Source organism: Rhinopithecus bieti, unplaced genomic scaffold (assembly GCF_001698545.2).
Source record: "Rhinopithecus bieti isolate Rb0 unplaced genomic scaffold, ASM169854v2 scaffold_21649, whole genome shotgun sequence".
NCBI classification, from domain to species: domain Eukaryota; kingdom Metazoa; phylum Chordata; class Mammalia; order Primates; family Cercopithecidae; genus Rhinopithecus; species Rhinopithecus bieti.
In genome coordinates, this window is record NW_016811584.1 from 869,424 (window position 1) to 887,014 (window position 17,591).

The following is a 17,591-nucleotide window of genomic DNA, read 5'->3' on the forward strand; positions in this document are numbered from 1 at the left end:
AGGAACCAAAAGACTCTGCATTGTATTTCTAGGCTCTACCATAATTGGCTTTTCATGGCCACCATTCTGAAAATGATGACCCTCCCTGGGAAAGACCTACTAGGTTCCTTGTTAGTGCTAGACCCAGGCAAAGGGAAAGTCCACCATTTCTGTGAATATTTTCCAGCAGCAATGGTGACATTTCTGAGAGAGTCCATCTCTAGTTATTTAGGGATTAAGAAGAGAAGCCCGTGCTTACCTGCAAATGCTGTGAGTTGTCAGCCATGCTATCTTCTCGCCTGCGGACTTCTTCTAGTAGCTGAGCATTTTTCTTCTTTTCCAACTGTTGATTGTGCTTGAGGTTGGCCACCTTCTTATTCTGATCTTTCATATGCCTGAGAAAAGTCAGCACAGCTTGGTTAAATTCTACCACTGGAAGATCATATGTTATCACAAATAGACTCAGGAAGTACTAAGCATAGGCTATCTGGATATGGGCTTGGGAAAAAGATGATACTTCCAAATAATCCATTAATTCAACTACAAATATGTATTGAGCATCCACTTAATACCAGGTCCCAGGAAAGCACTGGGGCTGCAGTGGCAAATGGGGCAGGTATAATCTTCACCCTCATGGAGCTTAGAGGCCATTGGGCAAGATGGACAAGTATCAAGGAAACACAACTTAGGTTTCTTAACGTTGAAGGAAACAAACAGCATGCTGTGAGAGACAGTGATGTGCTTGTGTGGACAGGTGGTGGAGTGGAAGGAGATGACTTTAGATGCTGTGGCCAGGGAAAGCCTCCCTAGCAAAGTGAGACTGTGGGTGAGACTAGAAGGAGCTAACCAAGAGAAACACCAGTGGCGGAGCTCTCAAGTAGAGAGAACAATGCATGTAATTCCCAAGACAGGAAAGAAGAAACCGGAAGGCTGCAGTGAGGCTAATCCAGGGAAGGGTAGATGTGGGTTGGGAGATGGGATTGCACAGGTAGGCAGGGCCCAGGCACATAGGGCCTCTGGTCCATGATAGGGCATTTATTTTCTCCTAATTGGTTGCTGTTCTAATTATTATCATTATTATTCTTTTGGATCATGTTCTTATTCTGAGATCAAAATCCATTACTTTGATTTTAAAATAACAATTACAAGGCTCCAATCAAATACATTGTCACCACTTAGCTCAAACACAATAACAATTTGGCTAATCATGATGTTAAACAAAGTTCTGGGGCTTGGAGTAAAAATTCTTAATGAATCTACAGGATGTCAAAGTGCAAAATCATAAAGTGATCAAGTGAGTAAAAGACTAAGTATAAAGAACGGGTTCAAGAAAACAACAACGGGAATTATAAGCTTAATGTGTACTATTGCACCAGCAGCGTTTAGCAAAACATTCCACAGCTTTAGGCAACCATGTCCACAGCAGCTGTAATAAATCTAATCCAACACATGAGGAGGTAGGAGGGCAGTACGGAGGGTTCGGGAGTATTGACCATAAGACAAGGGACGAGCAGCAGAATCATTTGGAGTCCTTTCGGATCCCTTTCCCCCATACCACAGCATTGCCACGTCAACCACTGTTACTGAGCCCTGACTCAGTAAAAAACATACTGAGAATCACTGATCTTTTGAAAATGTAAACAAGGTAAGAACTAGATGATAAATAGCAAACGTGAAATTGAAGCAAATAAAATCAAATGAAAACTGCTCTCCACAAGAAACTCTTATCTCTAGTCCCCATAAATTATGTACTCCCCTACTCTCTCCCATTCCAAGCAAACAAAGCACAAGAGCATTGTTTAGTTAGTAGAATAATATTATCTGGCACTAACAGTGTACTCCCTGCTAATAAATAGTCCGAGGGTGCAGTGGCTCATGCCTGTAGTCCCAGCTACTCGGGAGTCTGAGGCAGGAGGATCACTTGAGCCCAGGAGTTAGAGTCCAGCCTGTGCAACGTAGCAAGGCCCCATCTCTAAATAACACACACTCACACACACACACACACTCTCTCTCTCTCTATATATATATATACACACACACACACACACACACACACACACACACACATATTATATTCTGAACTTATATATTCTGAACACTTTGGCTTCTTATGAATATTTACACTAACTGAAGCCATGATTTAAATATTATTGGTAGCACTTATTAGGAGGTTATAAAGTATGATAGAAAGACCATCTCCTTAGTCTTTGAGTTGCATAATTTTTGTCCAATATTTCTCCATTTTTACCTGATACAGCAATGTACACACATGAAGCCACCAAGTCAAACTTGCGTGCTAATCCACTTTGAGGAAACTGTCTTTTGGTTAGTATAAAGATGTTAAGAATGACTCTTGCTTTCTAACTGAATGAGGACACAGTATTTCCAAAGCCCATGTGAACCTACGGCAGTCATATTTTCCAGTTCCTTAGGAAATAAGGCCAGAGCTCAGTAACAGGATGTAACGGAGAGGTTAGGATGATTCATGTGATTGTTTAATTAGAGGGTATTTTTTAAAAGAAATAATTGTATTACTGTAGAGTATAGTGTTAAATAGAATCAACTGCTAAAAGTGCCTCTGCCCCAAGTATGGGTGACAAATACAGATTATTATTACAAACATCATTTGCATAGTGAAAGAACTCCCATAAAGTTCTTAGAGCAGTCTGAACACAGTGACCTTACTTTCAGGAATACTGCAACGATTTTTCAATCCCAAAGAAAAAAAGCAAATTCTAGACCCACATGTCCCTTAAAGCTTTCCTAAGAATGAGTGGCGGCCAGGCGCTGTGGCTCACGCCTATAATCCCAGCACTTTGGGAGGCCAAGGCAGGTGGATCACAAGGTCAGGAGATTGAGACCATCCTGTCTACCACAGTGAAACCCCTCTCTACTAAAAATACAAAAAAAAAAATTAGCCACGTGTGGTGGTGGGTGCCTGTAGTCCCAGCTACTTGGGAGGCTGAGGCAGGAGAATGGCATGAACGTGGGAAGTGGAGGTTGCAGTGAGCCAAGATCACACCACTGACTGCACTCCAGCCTGGGTGACAGAGCAAGACTCTATCTCAGAAAAAAAAGAGAATTAGTGGCTAAGAAAAATGGGGAACTGGAGTTTTGACGTTATGCTGGAGGCCTATCTCCAGCCACTCCTTTCAACACTCCCTTATTTAAGACACCAGTGACTGAAAAAGGAAAGTCGGGTTTTGAATGGCATTGCTCAGGATTTGGGCCAATTAGACAGATGCAGAGCAAGGTGATGAGAATGATCATCTTGTATTTGTACATGAAACTGTCAATAGCTACATATAAAGTGTCCACACTCTCCTGAAGTAGTGCCACAGTTTTCAAAGATATTTCTAGCAGTTGAAGTCTTTCTTTCACTTAATGCTTACTTGAAAGTCAAAAGGGAAATGAAGGAATGCCCTCGCACAGGTAGGAAAGAAGCAAGAGGTGGGGTGGAACAGGTGAGCAGAGCCTCACTACCAGATAACTCCTCTCTCAAGTGTTTCTCAGGGAAGCCCTAAGGCTACCTAAAACACAGGTTAAAATGGCAATTTATAAGGGAGGCAGGCAGAGGAGTCATGAAATTTAAAAATACTAGATCTCTTAGAGAAGAGAAAATGCCCTCATAGATGCTCAGTGAAAAAATGACCACAATGATTTTTGCTAGCAACAACTTCAGCATTTGTAAGAATAAAATCTGTAAGTGACCTATCAGTCTCCACAACTTCCCCTACCTGCAGAAGTACATCCACACCGAATGAATCAAAGTGCTAAATTCAGTACAGCTTTCAAATATCTCCAAAACTAGACGGGAAGGGCCCTGGTCATGGAGACTGCCATGCCTTCTTACTATCCTGCCCCAGAAGCAAGTATCACTCTTTGTCAAACACCCAACCACTTGGCAAGGCTCTGCCAGAGACTGACTTGCTCCATTATTTAAAAAAAAAAAAAAAAAACAGTTTCTTTGGGGTGAATTTTTTCTCCAGAATAAAACAGCATTAAGAATATATGCAAAATGCAAATTTTAAAAGATAAAACAATTATGGTAAAAGAAGTATTTGGAAAATATAGTGGTAAGGTTAATTTTCAATGTTTAATTTAAATTTACCAGTTTCATAAAGCAAGGGATGTCACTATTCAAAATTCAGTTGCCATCAAGGAATTTGCATTAAATTAAAAATTTCCAACAGGTTCAAGGTCAACAATGACTACCATATTAAGAAAGCATGTCAGAGAGAACAGAATCCTGCCATTTTCACTAGAATCATCTGTCAAATTCTAAGAATAAAGTGCTAACTTGGTAGTGAGAACGTATCAGACTCAGACCTCTGGAATTACATAGCTAGGAGTGCAGGACAGGAGATGCCTATGTTTGTCCAAGGGCACATGCATATTTGCAAAACAAGGAGAAAATCGAAACTTATTTTGAAATCTCAATAGAAACAAAAGATGCCACTTTTCACCCATCTGCTCTCAAAACTTTTAAAGATTGGTAATATTCATTGCTGGGAAGAATGCAGGAATGTAGCTCTGTCACATTGGTCAGGAGGAGTGTAATTAACAAAAGGATTTTTGGAAATCAATTTGGCAATTCCCACCAAAGCATACCTTCCTTTTGCCTAAGTAAACCCTTCTTCTAGGAAAACAACCTACAAAAGTGCTTGCACATGTGCACATATATATATAATATATATACAAACATTTCCATTACAACTGTAGAAGTAAAAATTTGAAAATTGCCTAATCATCCATCAGAAGGAAACTGAAATTAAGTATATTCATAACATAAAATCAGGGTCGCTAAAAAGATTAAGGCAAAATGAAGTATGGACATGGAAAAGCCTTCAGGATATATTGTTACTCAAAAAAAAAGCAGGTAGCAGAAATAGAAATAATACATATAGTCTGATCTTATTTATGTTAAAATAGGAATGTCTATTTGGATGTATATAGACACACAGGCATATAAATGGAAACTCCTGGAAACTCCCCACCAGTCTATAAAAACAGTGGTCATGACTGAAGAAGGGAATGGGTTTGGGAGGAAATGGGATCTTCAATTTATACTGTATGAGGGTGTGTGTGTGTGCATGTGTGTGTGTGTGTGTAAATGGGGTATAAATACATACATGAAGATGCACAAATATTAAGTGTACACGTCAAAGGTTTTTGATCAATCAAAATATAGAGCATTGCCATCACCCTGCCTCATGGCCCTTCCCTCTTCCCAGAAGTGATCACTATTCTAATCTTTATTTATACAGATTTCTTTTGTTTGCTCTTAAACTTTATATATATGGAATCATATGGTACATAATCTTTTGTATCGGACTTCTTTTGCTTAGCATAAAGGTTTGAGATTTATTATTCATATTGTTGTTTGTATTATAGTTCATTGCTTATTGCTGAGTACTATTCCATTGTATGAATACACTATAGTTTGATTAGCTATTTCCTTGTTAATGGATATTTGGGCTGTTTAATTTTCTTTTACTGTTAAGAATAAAGTTGCAATGAATATTCTTATGCCAGTCTTTTTGTGGATATATGCATTCATTCCTGTTGGACAAATAAGTAGATGTATGTTTAACTGTAAGTGTAAAATGGTGCAATCCCATGAAAGACTATTTCTCGGCCATATGAATCTTCTAGGGACAGCAGTGGCTAATAGCATAAATCTTGGAAGAAGACTGCCTGGAATCCCATCAGCAGTCTGCCATTTCTAGCTGTGTGGCCATGGGCAAGCTTCTTAATCTTTGTGCCTCAGGTTCCTCACATATAAAAATGAAAACAATAACTGTATCTAACTCATTGGGTGATTGTGAGGGGTTGATGAGTTAGTACTGGTAAAATGCTTAGAACGGACTGCATCATGTTCACTCTGTTTCACTCTTAGCTTACAGTAAGAAGAATGTAATCACGTCTTGTGCAATATTGTGCACACATATTTAGTGCCTTGTTACCCATTTCAGAACAGCAAGTATTCCAAATACCTCAAACAATGGACTTTGGAATGCATTATTGAATGCTTTATGTCACACATTTAGCTCCCACTTACACTTTCCTTAATAATGAGATGAGTTACATTTCTAGCAGGTTATCCTAATGGAAGCATTGCAGGAAGCTCATGACAGCCATAGGTAAGTAAGCTGGGCTCCTGAAATGACTGCTCAAGTAGGTGGGCCACACACACACAATGGAAGCTGACAATGCACATTGCAAGCAGAATTTCTGATAATAGAAGTTTTTACTTGTAACCACTGAGATGATTCCATTTTTTTTTGAAGCTTGTAAATACCATTCAGTACTCCAGCAAAGTTATACATTTTAGAAAGCTTTCATAAATATTCTAAGGATTTATTTTTACAGCAAGCATAAATGTGCTAAATGTCATGAGCATGATATCGTTTCCCGGAAGAGAAAGGATCTGGCCTGCTGTGGCAACTTGAACCTAACTCTCCTCCCAGCAAAGAGCCAAAAGCTAGAGCAAGGTCTGAAGACTTAGCTCCAGGATAAGCCAGAGCTCGTGGACTTTTGCACCTTGTGGCAGCCTCTCAAGAACAGCCCAGCTTTTTGGCTACTAGTTTTGATCATGGTCAACTGCATAAGTCCTTGTCAAAGCCATGCAGCAGGATGCCCAAGGATGCCCACATCCCCACATTTGCTGTCTTGGCTTCCCTCCTTGCTTTATACTTCCTCCTCTCCCTACTGATGCTCCTTGCTCCCCGGAGGTGAGTACCATCATGCATTGTGTCTTCTACCTCCTCTGTGGTGCTTAGGGCTACACAAGGGCCCAGAGACAAAGCCACCCTCAGTTAAATCTTACAATGCCAACACACTTAAAAAAAGACATCTGTCATTTACCAGACTAGCAGGACACACCCAGAACCTGATAACATAGCATAAGATAGCTAAAAGAAAGGTGTCAGAGGCAGTGTTCAGATTTGAAAACTTGAGAAGTAGAACTTCTTGCAGGCAAAGACAATTTTGGCCTCCATCTTGTAGCATCAGGCCCCACAAGCAAAACCCTCCTTGGGGAAGATGTTCCTATTCCTTGCTAAGCCTGAAAAAATAATTGAATCATATGTGACCAAGGGGGCCGAGAGGCAGTGCAGTAAATGCCCAAGATCAAGGACTTTGTTGCCAGGTCAGCCGCATTCTTATTGCAGCCGCATCCCTTACCAAGTCTGTAACCCTGGTCAAGTTATCTCATTAGGGGATGGGGACATTAAATGATTTAATAAACCTAAGGCTCTTAAAATAGTTCCTGGCACACAATGAGTGCTTTATAAATAACAGTGTCACAGGATCCTTAGGGTGTTGCTCCACCAGCTGGAAACCTCTGTGGCCAGCAGCACCCCTGCTTGGGTTTTGCTTGAGCCCACAAGCAAAGTGGGTTCGTTCCACCCACTCGACCCAGCAGGCTGCGCTCAGCTCACACTACCATCTCAGATCTCATGCCTGCCAAGGGCAAGCCAGACATGGAGTGATGAGGGGTATGTGAGCAAGCATGGAGTCTGGCTACTGCACACAGCCAGGTGCACCAGCTGTGGCAGGGGGCGCAGCTCCAGGTGCCTGCTCCGTGTAAAGCTGCAGCTGGACCAGGTGTACCACAAGCGACTTCCCTTGCAGGCACCAGGGAACGTGGTGGTACCCAGAAGCTTGGAGACACCAGGAACCGCAGAGCCTCAGAGAGGGTGCCACAGCCCTGGCTCTGGGAGACCCTAGGTCTGGGCTTTCCAAAGAGCGGCAGCTCTTCTCTCCTCACCACCCACGATATGGTGAGTTGGGGGTGTGTTTCAGTCCTGTTTCTGTTACAGCTTTTTCTGTCCCACCATTCAGTGGGTCCTAAGTTCTTGTCCCACTTCCAGGAAGAATGAAGAACATGGACAACTGGAGGGTGAGCAAGGTGGAGAGGAGCCTCACTGAGTGACAGAACAGCTCCCAGGAGACCCGAAATAGGTAGCTCCTTTCTGCAGGCAGGTCATCCCAATGAGTGTTCAGCTCTCAGCAAAGAGGAAACTCGTGGTGGGTAGCTCCTATCCACAGGCAGGTTGTCCTGAAAAATTGAGGAGACCCGAAGCAGGTAGCTCCTTCCTGCAGCTGGTAGTCCCAACATCTGTGTGAGTCTGGACGAGTCCAGGGTTTTTACGGGCTCAGAAGGAAGAAAGTGCATGCTGATTGTTCCATGGGTGGCCATGGGCAGGCCCAGAAAAGGCATCAAAAGTTCTCACTCTGGGCTTCAGACTCCACCCAGAACAGCCAGCCCAGTCCCCAGGCTTCAGTCTGTCCCTGGCTTGAAGGTGGGGCTTCACCAGGGATCTGTCCCTTTCTGCCCAGAAACCTGTCTGCCTCCCGCTGCCATCAACATGTCATCCACAATGCCCAGGATATTCATGTGGAGGGGTGCCTGCAGGCCCATGCCAAGCCATCCTCAGCACCCCTGGCCTCCCACCTGTGCTCGTCGGCACCCAAAGTCCAGAGGGGGCTGAGGTAACAGAAAACTGGAGTGTCAGTGCTGCCCTGAGCATGCGCACACCTGGCCAGGTTGCAGCAGTGCTCAGGCTTGGCCACAACTTTGCTCCACACAGAAGCAGGCACCAGGAGTGGGAAGAGGACAGGGAGCAGAAACAGGCACTTCTGAGCCTGTGGGCACTGAGGGCTTCCTGGCCCCTGAGAGTGCAGGGATGCATGGGTCCAGAGCCACAGCTGGGCAGCTGTAGCTGTGCCCAGGAGCGTGGGGCTCCTGCTCTGCCAACTCAGTAGGGGGCAGGGCTCCGGCCTGTTCTTGGATCCCGCTGGACCCACAGAGCATGCAACCCCAGCTGTGCCTCCCCACTGCAGCCACTATCTTTGCAGCAGCCACTCCAGACGGGCCACTGCAGCCATCAAGAGCCTGATCCCCTTGCCCCAACCCTCTTCTAGAGAACTTATCTACTCCCCCACTACACTTACCATTTACTTTCCCACCCAAGCCAAGAAAACCTTGGGAGCAATCTTAGCAGGTGACACAGCAGAAGGTCACAATTAGCAAAAGAAGGGTTTATTTTCCTTCACTCTGGTGGAGGTTCTGAAGGGCTGATTCCTTCAAACATTCTCCCGTATTCTGGCCCTGAAACCTCTCCCAAATATGGATGCAACACCACCTGAAATGTAAATGGAATCCAGCGTCTGAAAGCCAATGCTAAGAAATGATAGAGCCTATTCAGGAAGGCCCCAGAGATGGAGGGCAGAGAGACCCTGGGTGACTGCAGATGCCCTCCTACCCCTCCTGATGGACTTGGTAGGATTGGCATGAGCCCATAGGAAACTCCAAGGGGAAAGTAAAGGCAACTTTCTCACCCTCTGCAGAACTCAGTGTTGAACCCACAGGCATCTAATAATATGATGCTCTTCCTTTCGAGCAGACCACATACAGATGTCAGGGCCACATGATAACTAACGAGCCTGGCTCTGATTTACTATTTACCAAACAAATTTCTTATCACTTGGCCTCCCATCTAGGTCTGGTGAGCCAGAGAGCACAGGGTGGTCATGTAGGTCTGAGGATAGTGGCCCTAGAATGGTTATTTTTCACATTGTTAAGCATTAAATATGTTCTCACAGTCTACATCCCTCTCACTGTAGACTGGACTGTATGCTCAGGATTCCTGGCCCACATGGTCAAAGCTGGTGGCAAATGCACTTTCAGGAGAGTCCAAAGCAGGGTTCCTCTGCTATCTGTGCCCGCATGAAAATATCCCCTGCTTCAGTATGTTGTGGCTCCACATATCCACCTGGTGCCTCAAAGCCCCACCCAGAGCCAATAGCACAGGGGTGCAAACAGGGAAACATTGCCCCCGCTTCCATGAGAGCTGAAGCCACCATCACATTTTGCCTGGACCACGGGTCTCTTCTCTCCTCCCTGGTCTCCCTGCTTCCACTCTTGCTTCTCTTTTCATCCATTCTCCATCCAACAGCAAGACTGGGTGTTTCAAAGTAAGTCAGATCATGCACTTGTTGGCATACAATCTTCCAATGGCTTCCCTTTCCCAAAGAATAAAATTGCACACCGGTGAACTTTGCTGATCAGTCTCAACCCACACCATTCTCACCGTTAGCCCCAGAATCAGGAATTCAGTTTCCTTTCAGTTGCAATAACACAGCAGCTCCTTCCCACCGGGAAGTATAGGCACAGGCTATTCTCCCTGTCTGGGATTCCTCTCCACAGCCACCACTCCTCCCACAACTGACTTTTACCCTTTAAGTCTCAGCTGAAGTAATGCCTCCTCAGAAGCCCCTTTTCTGGGCATCAAATGCAAGGACGCCACTCCTATCACTGAGAATCTCTGACAGCACCCTATGCACTGGTTTCACAGCATTCAGCCAATTTGTAATCATATATTTATTTGCATTTTGAATTCCTTATGGACTATTCCACCACCAGACAAGCAGGAGTCCATCTCCAGGACATTCACTAGAGTGAAGGAATGAGTCCTACCCATGTCCTCTCTGGCCCAAGCTACCGCCATCTCCAAGTTGGACGAGGATGCTGGCTCCAATTGTCCACCCAATCCACTCTCTGCTGGGCAGCAGAAAGTATACAAAGGGATTATATCTTCCTCCTTTGAAAAACTTTTCACTGGTTCTCCACTGCCTGTAAAAACATCCATGTGTTGGCCGGGGATGGTGGCTAACACCTGTAATCCTAGCACTTTGGGAGGCCGATGAGGGTGGGGGCGTGGATCACCTGAGGCCAGGAGTTCGAGACCAGCTGGCCAACATGGCGAAACCCTGTCTCTATTCAATATACAAAAATTAGCCAGGTGGGGTAGCAGGCACCTATAATCCCAGCTACTCAGGAGGCTGAGGCAGGAGAATCACTTGAACCTGGGGGGTGGAGGTTGCAGTGGGCCAAGATCACGCTACTTCACTCTAGTCTGAGCAAAAGAACAAAACTTTGTCTCAAAAAAAAAAAAAAAAAAAAAAATCCATGTGTCTTCACACTGACTTCTACCAGATCTAGCTCCTACTGTGCGAGTCTTATCTCACCCTACTCCCCCAAGCTACACTGGCCTTCCATTTGCACCCCGACATGCCAAGTCCTACTGTCCTCCATGGCTCTGAACAAGTAGTTTCCTCTTCTAGAAACTGTTTACCTCACCCCCACCCCGCCCCTTCCTTCGTCACTGATAACTCATACTTATTTTTTCACCCCAGTATAAACGTGATGTTCTCTGGAAGCTGTCTTGGCCTATCAAGAAACTTAGGTCCTCCTGTTACTAACTCCCAAATCACACCATGCCTGCCTTGCCATGAACTCACCACACTTCTGTTCCTTTCCTGTCTTCCTTTTTCTGCTATAGGCACCCTTTGTACAGTGATTACACCTATCTTCTTGTCTTCTCTACACAGGGTCTAGCACAATGCCTAGTCCATTGTCACCCACAGATTTCTGTTGGTGACAATTTAATTTAATTTTATTTATTTCTGGAACTGACCCTCACTTTGGTCAACGGATGAAACAAGTCCCCTATTTTGCCACATGCTTTATGTGAATTCTTAAAATTATTTAGGAATGTGTATCTAGGGATTTGCATAAATTAAGTTTGCTCTCTTACATCTGTTTTCAGAAAGGCATTTTCTATTTAAAAAGTTCAATTCCATAAAACGATTGTCAGTTCCTTATCAATGAAATGATACCCAGTCAAAAAAAAAAAAAAAAAAAAAAAAAAAGGCACAAAAAACCTAGACTGATTCTTCACATTGACTTCTACCAGGTCTAACTCCTACCATCCAAGTCTTATCTTATCCTCCTCCCCCAAGCCACACTGGCCTTCCATTTGCACCCTGACATGCCAAGTCCTACTGTCCTCAGGGTGGTAGGTGATGATGAATACTGAGTATTATTAGCTGGTGGTAACAATGACAACCTAGAGTTCTCATCCTTAGAAAGATAATTTTCAAAATTAAACTGGAAATCTAAGAGGCTGAGGTCAAAAAAGAAAAAAAAAGCCTGAGTAACTCTTTCTGAATTTAATTTGTATTCAACAGATGATTTTTAAAATCTACATATTTCACAGCAGACTGATGGTTTATTCTCATTTATGCCACTGAGAAAGCCTTTCCAAAGTCTGGAATAGTGGTCAGCAATCTTTTTCTGTAAGTGGCCAGACAGTAAATATCTTAGACTTCACAGGTCATATGGCCTCTGTCAAAACTACTCAACTTTGCCTCTACTTTCTCATGTAGTGCAAAAATAGCCACAGAAAATATATACACTAATATATACACTAACCATATATACACTAATATATACACTGTGTTGCAATAAAACTTTATTTGCAAGAACAAGTAGCAGGGTCAGATTTGGCCTGTTGGCCAGAATTTGCTGAACACTGGTCTAGAACATGAGACAATAATCATCATAGCAGCAAGTGCTCATATTACTTACTCCGTGACATCACATGATGTGCTCTAGGCATTTTACATATATTAACTTACTTAATTCTTGCAAAGGCCTTTCTAGGTAGGTCCTATGTGCTTGCTCCTTTTACAGATGAGGGAATTGTCGAAAGTTACAGAGCCAGTGAATATCAGAGCCAGGATTCTCAATCATTCTGACTTCAGAGACTATCTCCAACTCTTAACCTGTGTGCTATGCCAACCAACTTTGCAGAATGTTGCAGAGTTTCTTCCTACCACTGTCCCAGTTTCCCTTCCCCAAAGCAACCCTACAAAGCTCTATGGAGCACAAATGGGAACTCTCAGGATACTGTGTCCGTTCTATAGTTCAGCCACTTCAAGACACACCACTCCAAACTTCATAGGATGCCCCTGGCCAGTAGCTTGGTTGACTATTAGAGGACAAGATACAGATGAAGTCATAATTTGGGAACATTAGCTTTCCACCAGAAGGGCTTCAGGATGGAAGGTGAGAGCTCGGCAACTTAAACGCCACGGGGCAGCAACAGTTATTGAAATGAGGACTCAGTTATGAAGCAGAACACAAAACCAACAAGGGAACCCTGCAATTTCCCTGTTAATTTCCATTCTCTGAACCCATTAATCTCAAGGTGATCACCTTTTGAAAAAATTACAAGGTTTTATGGATGGATATAGCCCCACGAGCAGAAATTTGTATTGTATTTCACATTCTGGAACCTAAGTGTATCATAATGAGTTTGATTCTTCTTCCTGTACAAACAGATTAAATCTGAGACAAAGAGTTTGGAGATAACAAAATAAGTGAAGATAAAAACAGAAGCTCAACAAAACATTCCCTTTCTGTAAGAGAAGGACAAAAGGGCAAGGACAATACAGATATCAGGTAATGGATCTGAGGACAGAGCTTCAGGACCAAAGGGGCAAACCCAAGACAGGGCAAGACATAAAATGAAAACTCCTGCCCTCTTCCCACCTCATATCTCCTCTTTGCACATCATTTACCTCTTTTCAAATTGAAAATGGAATCTGAACACTTTAAAACAAAACATTCATTTAATTGCCACAATTCCATGGAGTACTGTATCATTCTAAAAGCCTACGACTCCACTGTTAGACACAGGCACATTAGGGCCAATTTGGTAGGGTGTCAGCTGTATTTACAGTTTGGAGCAATATAAAAACATATGGAAACTGTGAAAATTGACCCCCTGGGGGCTAACGCTGGAGGAAACCAACATTCCACAGTCTGGCCAGAGGTTGAGGGCGATTTGCCCAGACAATATACAGCCAAGGCAGCCTATGAGCACAAGGGGCACTTCGTGTATGCAAGACCTATTTTTATTGCATCCAATCTGAAGTTGGGCTGCAGTGGTCCAGACATAAAATAAAATGGAGGTATAAGAAGATAAAATCTTATATGATGATTTTCCAAATTAGAGTATGGAAGTAATGTGTTGGAGTTTATATTATTTGCTATCAGAAACTCATTTTACAACATTGTTAAATAATAAAAGCATCCCCCATTTTCAAATGTTGAATTATGTATCAGATCCTGTGCTAAACACTGTAAAACTAAAATCTCAGTTAAATGAAACAACATCCTTACATGGAGGGCACTTTATCCCCATTTTACAGATGAAGAAGCAGAGGCTTAGAGAGGTTATATAATATGCCCAATATCATATAGTTAAAAAGTTAGGGATGCAGAATTTGAACTATTGTTTTGATGATGTCAAAGATCATGGCATCTATTATGCTATACAAAAATAATAAAATACTATTGTACATTACTGAGGCCTTTGCCACAAAAGAGAATGGAACATACTAACTAGGCCTAGACATTCCCTTTTGAAAGTTACAATCTCTTTTTTTTTCTATGAGGTAGGCAAAGCACCAGCTGTAATAAAGCAAGTTATACACTCTTTAGGATCTGGTCCATCTGAGGTGTGGTTTATTGGACCAACCCAAAAATAATTTAGACCAGCACTGAATTAGATTTCTATTGGTGCATAACAAATTCCTACAAACTTAGCAGCCTAAAACAACATTTATTTATTATCTCACAGCTTCTGTGGGTCAGAAGTCCAGGCACAGCTTAGCTGGTTCCTCTGTTCATGGTCTTACCAGGCTGAAATCAGGGTGTCAGCCGGACTGCAGTTCTCATCTGCAGGCTTAACTGGGGAATAATGTGCTTCCGAACTCATTCAGGTTATTGGCAGGATTCCTTTCCTTGCAGCTCTGTGCCTGAGGTTCCCAGCTTTTAACTGGCTATTAGCTAGAAACTGGAGGCTTCTCTCAGGTCTGAAAGGCCACCCAAAGTTCCTTGCCATGTGGCCTTCTACCTAAGCAGTTCAAAACATGCCTGTTTGATTCTTTGAGGCTAGCAGGAGAATCTCTCTCCAGTCTGCTGAGAGGAAGTCTCATATAACATAACATAATCATGGCAGTGGTACTCCATCACCTTTGCCATAGGATATACCCTATTCACGGGAATGACATCCATCACCTTTGCCATATTCTATCAGCTAGATGCAAGTCACAAGACCCGCCCACACTCAAGTGGAGGAAATCATACACGGATGTGAAAACCAGGGGGTGGAGATCATGGGACCATGTCAGAATCCTGTCTCTCATATGCAATATCCAATAGACCTTTCTGCAATTATGGAAATCTTCTACTTCTACGCTATCCAGTACACTAGCCATGAGCCACATGTGGCTACTGGACACTTAAAATGCAGCCCATGCAACTGTAAAAGTGATTTTTAAATATTATTTAATTTTAACTAATTTATATTTAAGTAGTCTCATGTGGCTAATGGCTACCCTATTGGACAGCACAGATTTGAACGTTAACCAATGTCCATATTATATGTTAGTTATTTTTTAAAACTTCTTAAACCTTTGTTTTATTTTTGTGTTTGTGTTCTTCCTTCTAAATGTTGCATAATCTTTTTACTGACCATTTCAAACAGTTCTTAGGGACTATTCACATTAGTATCTACCTAACAGACTTCATTTTTCCATTGTCCCAAACTTCTTCCAAACTATTTTCATTAATGCAACTTAAGGTATCTGGAAGGCTTAACTTATGGTCAACGAGGGGTTATGGTAATTTATGCATCCTTACACTTTCCCAAGTATTTATCCCCATGACAACACACTACAAAAATAAATGGCTGATCTTTCCACTCTTCTTCTCGTAACTCAAACCTTTTCTCTTAGTCTGATGTGAATGAGTAAAACAGAATCGGTGGCGGGTGGTAGATGAAGCAAAAATCAATGAAGGATAACGAAGTGGCAGAATTATCGGCAAAGAGGGCGTAAACCACTTCCCCATGATTAAATGAGAAGACAGAACAAACCACTTCCCCACACAATTGCCTCAACACAACCACTTCCACAATCCACTGCTAAAATGCCACCTGTTTCAGTTTCACTTGATGACATATTTTTCCTAACCCAGTGGTTTCCAAATAGCATTCTACCAGTACTACCTCTAGGGCGTGTTAATAACTTTACCAAAAATAAAAACAAAACCAAAAAACAAGGGGCTAGGGTCAAATAAGTCTTGAGAGCCCATGTGCAGATTCCTGACCCCTGGAACATAGGCCTTCCCTCTTCTTGACCAAGCCTATTTCCTCAATGGACATAATCCTCCATACTACAGTCATTATAGGATCTTTATCTAGTGGAATTCACGAAAATCCTGGGAACCCACAGTTTTTCATGCCCTTTCTACTTTTCACCTGGATAGCAATGTTTCTAGAGCTCCCAGGGGCAGGGTGGCCAAACATTTAGGAATGTTACCCCATCTAAAATCCACAGAGCAGCCACTAGGATCTCCAATTCAGGTGCATAAGCACGTATGCCATAGAATGTAGCATTTGATCAGCATCTCTTTGGACTAGGCAATGCTCATGTTGTATACACACCTCATTTAATCCTCATGACAATCTTACGACATAGATATTGCATAGACCAGAAAAATGAGGAAGAGCAGGAAAGCAACGTGCTTAGAGGGCTCATCCAGCTAGAGGGAGGCAGTGCTTGGGCTCCACACCAATCTATCAGACTCCAAAATTCATGTCATTTTCCTAACTGAATACCTCTGATTTACCACACTTGCTAATTCCCTTTTATCAGCGTTAACCAGGATAATCCTACTACTAAAAAGAAAAAAGTCATTGTGCAGCTGTAAGACTGTTTATCGAAAGCTACATGACTCCCACCCACCATGGGCTGTTCCAAGTGCTTTCTCTCCTTCTCACCACAGAAAACTCAGTAAATACCCATTTTTTTCACATCAGAGGATAAACACACACACACAATCACACACATACATATATATTTATATTTATTTCACACACACATATCCCTAAACAGTGCTTGTGAGGGCATCTCTCTTTTACACGTAGGCTTTGTCTTCTGTATAACATAGACATTGCAAAGACTAAAAACTATCTGATACTCCTTGAAAACAGACAGGAGTAAGCTTACTCTAATCTTCTTCATACAGCATCTACGGAAACTGTTTATCAGTGAATAGCTGAGGTTTGAGAAATAACTAAAGTTTTTGAAAAGTCCTATGGGATAATGTATGGATAACTATTAAACATAGCTGCAGCATAATTTAGAAATGAGAAATAATTTAAAGTCATATTGTATAGACAGATTTCTCTACACTAGTAGGTAATAAGTCAAATTTTTTAAGAAAAACACCAATACTAATTAGATGAATATGAAAAATATTTCATTAAGATTCAAGCTAAAGCAGAAAAAAAGGAATTCATTTTCAAAAAGTAGGTGTTTTGTTGATAATAGGGTCTCAACCTCATATTTCTCAGCCCATGCAGTGATTCTGATTACTATTAGGCCCTATTTCTGGTATAAATCCTAAATTATTTCTTGTTGTACCTTATAAAATCAGAATTCTTCCTTCAAAGAAGAAATTTACAAGAAAAACTTGCCCCTTTCCCAACTGAAGAAACTGAAAACCCCTATAAAATCAACATCTTCAAAGCCCAACCCATGAAGAAAGCAACATTTTATCTGCTATGGTTTAAATGTGTCCCCAAAGTTCATGAGTTGGAAACTTGATCCCCTATGCAGCAATGCTGAAAGGTGGGGGCCAAATGGGAGGTGTTTGGGTCATGGGGGCACCGTCCTTATGAATGGATTAA

At 42.3% G+C, this 17,591-nt stretch overlaps 1 protein-coding gene across 1 annotated transcript in view; it reads right to left on the reverse strand.

Annotated features, from left to right (window-relative positions):
• Positions 1-17,591, reverse strand: part of ERC2 (ELKS/RAB6-interacting/CAST family member 2) — a 905,732-nt gene that overhangs the window by 358,977 nt on the left and 529,164 nt on the right. The window contains 1 exon segment of the mRNA XM_017894219.1: positions 239-374. Coding sequence (XP_017749708.1) covers positions 239-374 — 136 coding nt within the window.